The sequence below is a fragment of the Solea solea genome, chromosome 1 (genome assembly GCF_958295425.1).
Source record: "Solea solea chromosome 1, fSolSol10.1, whole genome shotgun sequence".
Taxonomy (NCBI): Eukaryota; Metazoa; Chordata; class Actinopteri; order Pleuronectiformes; family Soleidae; genus Solea; species Solea solea.
Genome location: NC_081134.1, coordinates 37,510,607 through 37,523,222, shown reverse-complemented (window position 1 = coordinate 37,523,222; position 12,616 = coordinate 37,510,607). Strand labels below are relative to the sequence as shown.

At 44.9% G+C, this 12,616-nt stretch overlaps 1 protein-coding gene across 2 annotated transcripts in view; it reads left to right on the top strand.

Annotated features, from left to right (window-relative positions):
- The window catches only part of gli3 (GLI family zinc finger 3), a 111,622-nt gene that overhangs the window by 38,467 nt on the left and 60,539 nt on the right, over positions 1 to 12,616 (top strand). For both annotated transcript variants that reach the window (XM_058626383.1, XM_058626382.1), the window contains exon 3: positions 4,693 to 4,914. In XM_058626383.1, the coding sequence (XP_058482366.1) occupies positions 4,693 to 4,914 (222 nt within the window). The remainder of the gene's footprint in view (positions 1 to 4,692; positions 4,915 to 12,616) is intronic.

The following is a 12,616-nucleotide window of genomic DNA, read 5'->3' as shown; positions in this document are numbered from 1 at the left end:
TTGCATCCATGCTCGCTTTTAGATTCCGCCATATTAAAGGCCAAGCATAGGGTTTTCTCTGAAGGTATTTGAACCCTGAGTTTTACAATAGAGACTCCAGACAAGGGGAGAAAAGGGGGAAACCTAGGCTTTAGGAATTTAATGAGTGGCTTGCTAGGGGTGAAAGGCGGATAAAAAGCAAGTGAGGGAGAGTAAGAGAGAGTGCATTTGTAGAGGGTTAGAGAGAGAGAGGGGAAAAAGAAGTAAGGGAGGAAGAATGCAGGAATGGAGCACCAGGTACCATTATAGTGGCAGAGAAAGCTCCTGAAATACTAGAGCTGGGGCGTGTGCTCTGATCAGGATGGCAGTGAGCACAATTACCTTCTTTTCAAATCCTTCAGTGACACTGCAGGAGGAAGGAGGACTTTGAAACTTGAAAGGCAGGAGCTCGCTTTCAACCTCAAACGCGAGCAGGAAAGGGCTCTGAAATTTGTTCAGTGCTCCCCATCCACCATTAGCTTGTTTCTTCCTCTCGCCTCCAGGCATTTAAGCGCTTTTTGAAAAGATGTTAAGAAATTCAATCACCATAGAGAGAGAGCAGGATGGTTCTTTTTCTGGGTTTTTTTTTTTTTTTTTTGAGAGGCATGCTTTCCTCTGGTCCACAGAGGACCGGCCTGCTGCTTTTGTGTTGGACTGAATAGACCTGCAAACTGGTAGAGGACTGGATGCAGCAACCATGGGAAAAGAGGAAATAAAAGTGGAATAAAAAATGAGGGAGGGGAAAGGGGAGCGGGTCTGTTGGGCGGATGGTCAGAGTTAGAGAAGTGTTGCAGGGTTGAACTTTTCAAAGTTGCACGTGTTTACCTGTGTCTGCTCTTTCTTGATTACCCCATTTTTGACAGATATTTGACATGTTATGAGGATACAAAGGTTTCCGCCAGCAGGTGTAAGAGAGAAACCTTACTTGAGACTCTTCCTCTGGTCAGGGGAGTCAATTGACCCTTGTGCTGCTGAGTGTTTGTTTAACCATTTAAGGTGCTATGAAGGAAAGCAATGAAGCCCCTTAAGGTGGTATATGGTCAAATGATGAACCCCCCTCTGTGAGTTCACTGTGGTGACTGGAGGGGGCTGGTGTGACACAGCTGTGATTGAACTGTTAGTCGCTTGACCTCCCTTGGAGGAGAGAGTCATATCTGAATAGCAGTGGGGGGAAGAAGAGAAAAGAAGGGAAGACAGCATGGGTGGAAATAGTGGATATTTTCAGAACTGAGCAGTTGAATCCAGTTGTGTTTAGTAAGTTTGGATGAAGATATTTTATGGAGGTATTTACACATTGTCAGCACTGACTTCAGCCATCGTTGAGATCCAGCCTGGGACATTAATGCACGCTCTCACTGAAAACACTGCTGCCATAGGGAATCAAGGAATAACTGATTTTAGCCACTTAACAAATGGCTCAATGAAATCAACGCTCGCCTAACTCTGCAGTATATTAAGAATTTGCTCACCATTTTATCTTAGCATTGGTCAACCTTTTCTGGCTGGAAAATGAAGTTTGCTACTGTCTTATTTTCTAGTACCAAATTCCATAGAGAAAAATCATCACCGCTGCCTCATTTTATATGTTTGTGTCATTTCGGTGGATCCAAACTGTGACACCTCAAATAATTCTTAATCGTCAAATATCAGTATGATATGCCGGATGTGAAAGAGCATAGAGCACACAGTGGCAGGCTGCACCATACACACAGCTACATGCTCTGCCCTGAGCAGTGCTCGCTCCCAGCATAGTTTACAGTTTCCACTTCTTTCATTCCATGTCAAGAGATGAACCCAATTTTCAAATCCCTTTATGTTAATATTGCGCTTTGCAAGAGCAGACCTATTAATCCAGCTTTAACCGTATAAGTGCCATTATTCCCTTAATAAGATCACTGGCTGTGCCGTATAGGATTAAATACTTATATCATAACTGACACTGTCATTTCCTGCGGATGAGAGAGGTTTGCCTCTCTGGCTGTCAGTTCCGCATTAAGAATCCTTGAAACTGCTGCCAGTACTGTGCCAGGGCACAGTCTGGCCCCGGAATGCAGGTAATGAATGTGGGAGAGTGAGGGGAATAAAATCGGGACCCGGGGGTTGCTCCTCCTGCTCTCTTCTCTCCTCGCCTCTCTCAATCTTATTCTCTCTTCCTGTTTGTCTCTCTCTTAACCTCCCCCCCTTTCTGATCGCCTCTCTTCTTCGGTGAAGTGGCACAGCATTATGCTGGTCCTCCTCTGTACTTCAGGTAGTGCTCTTTAATCTGGCCCTCTGCTCTGTTCTTAATTGGCAGTTGGATGCTGTTTGGTTGCAGCGCATGGTGGGGGAGCTGCAAGTGGCACCGGCACTGCAGTGTTTCGCAAGGTTTTCTGTGAGCGACGTTAATGGAAGAAAGGGCAACAGAGCGCACTGATAACCAACACTGTCGGCGGTGAAATCATAATTGCATATAATCAGGGCTGAACACTGGGACTGTTTGAAGCGGCAGCTAATGAAGGAATCGGGGATTGAATAGAGAGACGAGAGCGAACTTTGTGGATCAGACTTGATGAAAGAGTTGATTATGAGGAGTGGATTCTACAAAATACAATTTACACACTACTAACTGTAATTTTAACATGTTACTAAACAAGGTAGAGAAAAAAAAAAACTTGAATTAAGTTAATCCAAACCAAACTAAGAGAGTTGTCTTAATAAAATGTGCTCACTTCTTCCACACACTTTTTTTAACAATGACACAGCAAAACATATACATTTAAGATTACTGTCAATATAAACGCACAGGTTTAAATGTAAAAAACCAGAAACAACCTAACTTTATATTACAGATTTAATCAAGTCTGTGAAGTACCACACCACAGAAAAGTCTAATTCCAGGTCAGGAGGCTAACTAACCTTTATACATGTCAGTTCAAAGGTCACGCCAAAGGCAGAAGGTCATATTCTTTGGGGTGGAGCTCAGCCCCTGAACTCAACTCCTTATTTAGCCCCTTTACCCATAATGCCAGTGAGTTTTCTCCAGAAACCCCACTCCTTCTAGTTTTGCCCCCAGACAGAGAAAAAAAGATATTTTGAGAACAGAGAGCGAGAGAGAGAGAGAGAGAGAGAGAGAGAGAGAGAAGGAGGGCAGGGTTGAAACTACTCATGACGCTGGTTAATGGACAGTTTGGAATGCAGGCCTGCGTTGCCTCCTCCATGGGAATTAATTTCTTTATAAAAACAAAAGGCAGAGCTCAACTTAAGATCAGACCTTTGGGGAACTGTGCCCAAATTTCTGCAAAATTAAGAGGTCGGGATTTTTTCCATCAGTGATGCCTCTGAACTCCCATGTCTGGCGCTGCGGAAGGCAAACCCTGGCAGATTTAGGCCTGTGATGCTCAGTAGGTTTCAGGTGTACAAAGCTGATCCCCTTCTCCTCCCTTTAACTGCTCACTCTACGTGAACGGACTTTCTTATCATATTTTTGGGGGCATTTTGTGTGTGTGTGAGAGAGAAAAGCAGTTTTCAAACGTAAAAATAGAAATTTCCAGAAAATGTCAAAGCCAAGTATTAGCGACTGCACAATACCACATTTTTTCTTCTTTAATCTTAAAATAATCCCACATGGCTCATATTATTACTGCAACCCTCACTCACATTCTCTGGTGCTTAATTTATGATAATAAGGGCTTTTGGATCATGTCCGAGTTTAAGTTTTTCATTTACCATTATCCAATTAATTGATTTTGACTAATGGCTCATCTCTACCAATTTTCCAAACAGGATGTACAATAACTATGTATGAGAACATCAGGGAAATTCAGCAGGAGGGAAATTCAGGCAAGAGTATCATCTCAGTTTAGCATGGAGGATGCATCAAGGATATTTGCCCTTGTTTCAACCAGGCCTAGGGGGAAACCTGATCACAACATGAACAAGGAGACTCCCTCTTCCCATCTCCCAAGAAACCACATAAAGCAAAACATTTTTAAAGGTTTTTTTTTTTTTTTAAATCAAGTTCAAAATGTCTGCTGGTAGTCTGGCTGTGAGTGGTTTGACGAAGTCCGCTGCAGCTGGGACGATCAGGCCTCTTGTACTGGCACCTCCTGTGCAGGACCAATCAGCTCCCAGGATCCACCTACACTCTCCCACACATGTCATTCACTCAATCATGCACACCTGCAGCCCATCTCACACTCACATGCACTCTTGTTTGCTCTGAAATATCTAGAACTTTTCCTGTTTTGTTCTTGCATGGGCTGATTTGATCCAGAAATGTACCAATGGAGCTTGCAGGAGAAATTCTGAAAATTGTGAAGAATGACTTTTGTGTTCTTACATGCAGTCCCCTTTGGAGAATTACTGGAAAATGTCTGGACTTTGGTGCAATTCTAAAACTGGCAAATCATATTGGATGAGCCGATTCAATACTCAGTATCAGTATCAGTCCAATACTGGTCAAAATCACATTACTGGATATTGGAAAAAGATAATATAAAATCTGATCCATAAACATAAAACCCTTTAGTAAACAATTCATATATGTAAGTCTTCTTCCTTGCTATATGATACAGAGTAGTATCATACTTATATCGTTAACGGTAGATACTCAAGGTTGCAATATTGGTATTTGAAACAAAGATAGTATCGAGCCAACATCAAATTCATGTTCTCCTCTTTTTTTTTTCCTAACAGAGGACGAGAGTTCAGGCACACCTTACCACCGCGAGCGGCGCAATGCGATCAGCTCCCAGGTCCCGACCAACGAGGAGCCCTCCACCTCCACAGAGGAGCGTCCCTCCCTGCTCAAGAAGGAGCTGCACAGTTCCCTGCCCCACCTGGCTGACCACGCCCTGCCGTACCGAGGCACTCTGTTTACTATGGACCACCGCAATGGCTACCTGGACTCACACTATCGTAAGTCCACTTGTCAGGAAATAATTCTGAGTTAATTTATTCAGTAACGTGATTATAGGACATGATTATAGGCCATTCTCTACTCTGTAGGTGAGAGGCAGGACTGCAAGATGCTTGATTAAGTCTGACAGATTAGCCTCTCTCGCTTGTGCTACACACACACACACGCACGCATACACACTTGTCTTGTTTTGTGCTGGGGAAGTTAGTATGGGGAACGGCCAGCGTTCGCTTCTTAATTCCCTCATTAGGGGCCTGTCTGAGCACAGTGCTGTACTTTCTCTCATCAACACACACATCAAAGCCTCTTAGCATCGCAGATAGAGTCAAACCTCACCGCTCCCCGCTCTGTCTCCCTCTCTCTGTGGGACTCTGTGAGAGACTGTGAGAGAACGGCAGCGAGCGAGCGAGCGATAGAGCTACACCGGGAGAAAGAGAGGGAGAGTAATGGCTTGAGAGATTGAGGTGAAACTGGAGAGCTGTGGCTTGAATGAGATCCTGAAGATAATTTTGAGAAACAAGGTGAAAAAAGACAGTAGTGTAGTTAGATAACATTGCAGCTTTGTGTTTCTGCAAAGACAGAACAGGAGATAGATGATTGTGGAGTAAGGGGCTGATTAGAAGGTTAATTCAGCAGCCACTGTAGCCAGGACTTAGGCCCAAACCCATTTTTACCCTTAACCTCTTTTCTCTTGGGATAGTGTTAAGAATCTAGCCCTACGAAATGGTACACCCCTTCAAGAACGTGATCCATCATCACGTACGCAGATGTGGCGTGTTTTTTTGCCTGAGAATAACCTGCCGTTATTTTGCTACCGTGGACTACAGGCATTTATTATCGAGCTCTTGTCTCCAGCAAAGTGGAGACAGGTCAGAAAATGTCGTCGTTGTCTGGGAATACTGGTGGACCAGTTTATGATTTGTGCAAGAGCCAGCAAACAAGCTTTTTTTGTGGGTTGCATAGCCACACAACATGCTAACCAATGTGTTTATGATGGTAACATTAGGGCCAGATCATACTTACTGCATTCATTTCCACATACATGCACATGCACACTGTTCTGTTCCGCATTCCACACTTGCATACTCGATCTCACATTCTATTTGAATTTCCTCGTTCAACCTCAGTCAGGTTTATGCCATGCCGACCCTTGCAGACCTAGAAGTATGACCTGGCTCTTAGTTACCTTGAATTTGGTCAATCTTATAACCTTATAACCTTATAACAATCTTATAAATCTCCCCCCACCTCACCAAGAATCAAGACACCCTACGCCTACCTGTGCAGAACTGAGGGTTAGGGCTAAGTGGTAGGGGTAAGGGGTGGAATGGGATTAATCCTTGGCCTGGATTTGATGTGATAGCTTGTTTAGTTTGGTCAAATTGTCTTTGAATTGGGACAAACTGAGTGGGACAGAGTGATTTTAACCCGCTGGCTGTAATGAAAAGTCCAGTGGACCCCAGCGTTATACTGTAACTCTATTTATTCAGCCACTTTAGACATTAGATTCTGCTCCCCCGTGCTTGGGTGCCTGGTAGTCACCAAGGTGCCTCTTTAAGGGAAAGGTTACTTAAAACCAGGCAGTGGTGCCGTGGACAGGACGCTCAGGGCCGGAACATTACTGCCCATTACAACCTGACCTAACTCAGCAACACTGCCACTTCTCATTTTATGTATGTGTGTGGGTATATGTGAAGGAGCTCTGGTGGTTCCAGACCACTGAAGCCATTGGGGCAGGAGCAAAGGGGGAGGAGGAGGGTCACTGTGAGGCTTGGGGTCATATGGAAAAGTCACAGTCTGAAATGGAGAGTTCAAAAGCAGCAGGAAAAGTCAAAAGGGCCGTAGAGCTTCAAGGGGATTTCTTTGTGCACTGCGGCTCAAGAGGCTTGAAGTCTGCAATCATAAGAAGCAAGGAGTGGAGCAAGTGTTACTTACTGGGAAGGTATAGTGATATAGTGATATAACAGTGGAATCATTTTATTGATCTACGGCAAATAATTATTTTCTTCTTGAATGTATCAAGCAAAGATAAGAAACATTTGCTGATTTTGTGAAATCATTACATTATGAAGGGCTGCATTAATTAGTACTAGTAAGCATTTTCACTCTCAATTAATCTGATAGATGTGTGGTTCACACAATGTCAGAATTTGTAGTTTCATTAGAATTTCTCTCAAACATTCTGGTAAGATTGGTTACCGGTGTCTTTAAGAGGAACAAACCAATAAAAACATAAACAAGTTGGACTTAAAAACAAAGCCTAGATGGCTTGTTGTGTTTTTCATTGATCCTCTCTGTCACTTCTCTGATCCTGACTCTGCTCAAGAGGAACTGTGATCTGAGATGTGAGAGCCTTGCTGTGTAAAACACCTCCTCCTGGCCCCAGGTGTTGAAGACATGGGGCGTCCCTTAAGGCGGCGGTCCCATTTTGTCTGAGTGAACCCAGTACTGCAGCTCAATCCCCAAGAGCTCCAGCGGTCTGAAGGTCAGCAGCGCAAGAGGGCTCCCCTTAAACCGCCACTTCCCCTTCCTCCCTCGTTCCCTTCCTCATCTGCTTTGAACCAGAGGCCGGTAGCATCTGTCGCCACTACACCACAAGGTGTAAAAAAGCGACTGGCTCCTGTTCTGGTTCCATTACACATGTGAGCGCACATTTTTTTTATATACACACATGCAGCCCTTACTCCACCAGCGGCAGTCCCTCTCCATGAGGGCTTTGTCACCTCCTAAATTCATCCCAGGTGTGTGCATGTGTGTGTCTGTGTTTGTGATGGAGAGGGGGCCCTAAGTCTTTGTGCTGTGCTTGCACAGTGCACCACGCCAGGCAGCAGACAGCCAGGTAAATCCGATTACTCTTAGCGCTGCTGTGTGTCAGTGCTTAATGTGCCTAAATGCGATGGCACCTGCAGCCTCCCCACACCTGGGTTTTCATAATGGTAGCGAAGCTGCGGGAAGTGTGGGAGTTGAACAACGGGAAGAGAGCAGGGAGGGGTTAGGGGGGTTTATCTTCAGGGGTCTGTGCTCTGGGTAAATCTCCGCTATTCACCCAGACTTGTGGTCTCCCACTCCTCTTACGTCCGTGGCCTAAGACTGTGTTTACTCTGGTTTTTACACCCACTTGAGTGCAGAAAAGAGGAGACACTAAGGAAACATTGCCCCATTGTTACCATTAGCTAATCGTTGTGTTGCCTGAGTCTTAGCTGCCTTTCTCTGGCAAACACTGGATAAGAGTCCATATCCGTCTTACCACAATACTAATACATGGGGCTTTGCTGTGGGATAAGAAGAAAGGATTGAGATGGGGATTAATGGGAAAGAAAATGTTTTCTTAAGATCTTAATTGTGTTGAAATGTAAATGGGATGCACAGGGCTGACATCTGTTTACATTATGTGCTGATTAGCTGGTCAGTGGTCCTGCAGCAACAGTGAACCCACTTGCTGGCGAAGCAGCTCGGCTTCTTTAGAGGCGCTGCTCTTCTTTAAAGTTTCTCTTTCTTAAACACTTGCCGTCTTTGCAAGACTAAACACATCCACGGAGGGACTTAAATCTTTTCAATTGCACTCTCTTGCAAAAGTGCAGAGAATGTTAAGTGAAAGGGAGGGAAGCACTGAGGAAAGTCAATTTGCCAAGTCCTAAAGACAATGCTTGAGGTTTTGTGGCCAAATCAGTGATACAGTAGATCACTGATAGAAAACCAGACACATTGTCTTTTCAAACAAAAAAAAGATCTGTGTCTAGACAAGTGTTCCAGCTCTGTCTCAGACATAATGTAATCATTCCATGTGTGTATTCTCCTCCGCAGCTCTTTCCTTAGTTTAAAAAAAACAAAACAAGAAACAACAATAGTGAAGGTTGATGGTCAAGAGACAAACAACAATGTGAAAGTGAAACTGAAAGTGTTTTTCCACATCTGATAGTTGAATTGTGGCTGATAAAGAGTCTCTGTTTCTTTCTCCAGACTAAAATGCTGCCAAGGCATTTCAAATGAAAGTGGTCGCAGCAATGTTTTAAAATGTACCCATTTTCATTGGCTTAAAATCCTGGGGGTAGTGTGGACGACAGGCGCATGTGTTTTTAAATAATAATGGAGTGGTATGGATGTCCTTTAAGTGTGTCTCTAGACTCTTATGGCTGCCTATCAGCCCTGCAGTTGTTGGGTTAGCTGTACGAACAAAATCCCCTCACTAAAGCTTTGCTTTCCTTGACTGATCTCAGGATCAAAGCTTGCTAAGAAGTGGGCAGTGAAGATATGGGTCTCCTGGCTGAAGTATTCTTTCACATGTATTACAGTATCCCAAACCTCTGAGCCTGGCCAAAGGTGACCGCTACCTGGATCATGTGTTCTGGGAAAGCTAGTAAGAACACAGGGCCATGGCATGAAACGTGTTCCAGGGTGTTATAGAGCAGTGGGGGTGGTGGGCTTCCAGTCCTAAGGGTTAAACTCTAAACTGCTGTGTCGAGCTGATCTCAGGTCTACTGGTCCGTAGCACGTCAGCCTCTGCCTCGGCGTCAGTCTGTCTGCCTCAATATCAAAATGCAGCTGACCACTGAACTGAATGAGCTAGCTGTCACCAAACTGAACGTGATCTGCACAACAATGACCCTGCACTCGCTACAGTTAATTACAGTGCTTGGTCATTCAGTTCATACGGACCTTTCCAGATGTCTTGAAAGAGTAAGAGTCGTGAAGAGAGCAAGAACGAGCTCTTATAAAGAGTGTGTTTGTGTTGGAGGGAAAAGAAATTAGAGCAAACTTCACGGCCTCAGGTTGGTTTTATACATCATAAGTAACCGGCTGTGGTACAGGTTCAAACATCCTTCCCCCCCCCAAAGACCGGGGGGAGCTCAGAGGAGAGCCTGGGGTGACGAGTCATGTGCCTGTTTCATGGGTAAGTGTTTGTCTTTGTGATTGTTACAATATTGGCTTTTTGAGCGTGGTGGCACGGTATAGTCCCCCAGCGGTGTGCCGGCACAGAGAAGCCTGCGGCACACTGCAGGCAATGGAGAGGGATTCCTTCCATCCACCTCCTTTCATCAAGAAAGAACAACATGGGCCTGCGTTCTGCTGTGGCCCCTTGGACCAGCGCACCAGGGATAATCAGATGATCCCCTTTTAGACAGCTTATTAGAGGCATCTCACGCTGTACGATAGGCCATATTCTCACATGCATGTGCCCCTTTGTAGAGCTGGATGATTTAAGGGGGTTAAGCAGAGTTTGAAGTGCTTTGAGAATGCACTTTCATACCATCTTTAAGGTCATGTGGTGCTCTCACCATACAGCTTGTGTGTGTGTGCACACTGAAGGTTAGAGAATAATGGCGGTCCCCATTAACAATGACAAGATTAAATGTGAAGGGGCTGAGAGGAATTAAGACGAATTTCCAGAGAACTTAAGATGTTCAAAGAAGAGTACTCAGCATTTCTTGGTATCGCTGCAGCAACATCTGCCACTGCGTTTTACTTCTTCTCCAGTAAGACTGGTTAATCAGTGAAGTCACAGACGTAAGCAGGAACAATAGCACTTTACTGTTGTTTTTGAAAGCTTAAAATTAAGATTTTTTGTGTCTGTCCAGAAGCAGCAAACACCACCGCCAACAATAAAACCAAGCACAATACTGAAAAAAAACAAAACAAGGAAAACTAAAGGCTCATTGGGGCGCTCATCTTCAGCTAGATGGTTAAACCCATATTATATTAAGCTTTTTCTGTCCTCCTTAAGTTGCCCTGTAGTCTCCAGGACGATAATCACCTCTGTGTGCTGCGGGACAGTTGTTTCATGTCTTTCTGTGTTTGTTTCCAAGTCTCATCACCTCTTTTTATATTTGCTTTCTTCTCACAAATAGAGTAGAAAAGATAAGCGCTCGCATCCTTTCAGCCAGCAACCCGTATCTTGCTCTTGTCTCCGGAGGGTGGCAAGTGAGTATTGTTCTACACGTATAAGAGGAGGCTGATGAACACAGTATAATTAAAATGTTTGTAGTGGCCCGAGATATCACAGGAGAAACAAGAAGGCGGTCAGGGCTGAGTGTGAGGGTATAAGTAAGACAGAGGGTTAAGAAAAAGAAAGAAGAGCCACAGAGAGTGGAGAGGAAAAGAAGGGGGGGTGTAACAAAGCAGAAAATGAAGAGAGACATAAAAGAATGGGAGCTGAAGGAGGTCAGCCCATCACAGGCTTTAGTGTTGCCTTCAAAGATGCCTGGGACAGGTGGCAGCTCCAGACAATCTCGCACCACAGAGCAGCATCCTCTCAGGAGGAGATAAGGGATTCCTCCATCCAGGCGCCCTCCTCTCCCCCTCCTCCTCCCATTTCTCCTTCACTCACACTCTCCACGTCCCCTATGCCCACTCCCCCACCCCCCCCTCCTCTTCCTCTTTTTCCTGTCTTCACTGGTTCTCCCACTCTCGCGCTTTGATGTGGCTCAGTGTGAGCAGGCAGCTGTAGGCCACGGGGCTGCAGCAGCGCCGCTGGGCCACTGGGCTGCTGGAGCGCTGGGAGCCGAATCAAGCGCGGCTCAATCAGTGGGGCTCTCCGGTGCCTGGCACTTTCAGGTCTCATTAAAGCGCTCCGGCAGGGTTAATCCTCTTTAAGGTTTACATGGGCCCCAGTTTGTCTCTCTGCCCAGGCTGAGGGGAACCCCTGGGCGCCACCTGTGTGACAAAGACTCAAATCACTGTGACACAAGTTCCCTCCGTCTGTTGCCTCTCTCCTTGTATACTCCCGTCTTTCTCCACGGCCCTCGCTCGCCTTCCCCTGTGTATTCTGCCCTTTCTCTTCCCTTGATAGTACCTAGCCCTGGTTGTAAGTCTTTTAGGATTATTTGGGCGGAAACTGTTGACAGGGGGTGCAGTAAATGGATTACAACTTTGTCCTTGTTTTTGGGATGCTGCAAGGAGGGAAAGGAGGATGCACATTGAATAATTATAGAGGCAAAGAGGAAGGATACATTGAAAGAATTAGCAGGATGATGCTAGACAGAGAGAGAGAGAGAGAGGGTGAAAGAGAGAGCAAGGTGACAGCAATGAAAAGAGGAGCAGAGAGTGGAAAAGGAGAAAAATCACAGAATTCCAGATGTTGCTGGGCCCATAAGACCTAATTGGTAGAGAGGCATCAACCCCTGTCTGGCCTTGCAGAGCACAGCAGTCATTTGTCTGATTGCTGACACTGGGCTTTGTCTTTGCTCTGTGACACACTGTTTCCTCCATTAACCCAAATAATGGCCATGTACCTCCAGAGGCCTGTCTGGACTTTGTTTAATGTCTGTAAAGGTTTGTGGGGAACTCAGGAAAAAAAGCATTTTACACACAGGTGCATGCCATTTAATTCTTAAATCAATGAAATGACTGCATCGGTTCTGAATGTTTAAGCTTTTCGGGTTTTAAATCCTAGGATACATTATGTTTCTAGATTGATTTCCCACCTTCAACGCAGCCACTGGTTGCCACTAATTTAAACTCCATATGAAAATCAGACGCAAAACTAGAGCTGAACCTTTTTTTTCTTTTTTTATACAAGTTTTTCCAAATATTGAAGCTCCAGAGTTGGCTTATTAAATGGCAACAAGCTACTGCTTTTGCAAAAGGCAAAATACTTTGCAATTTAAGGAGAACTTTTACACGGGGCCCTCTATTAACCACATTACCATGCGCTAATGCATAACTTTGACAAAAGTTAAATTACAAAGCTGAAACAAAAAAAAA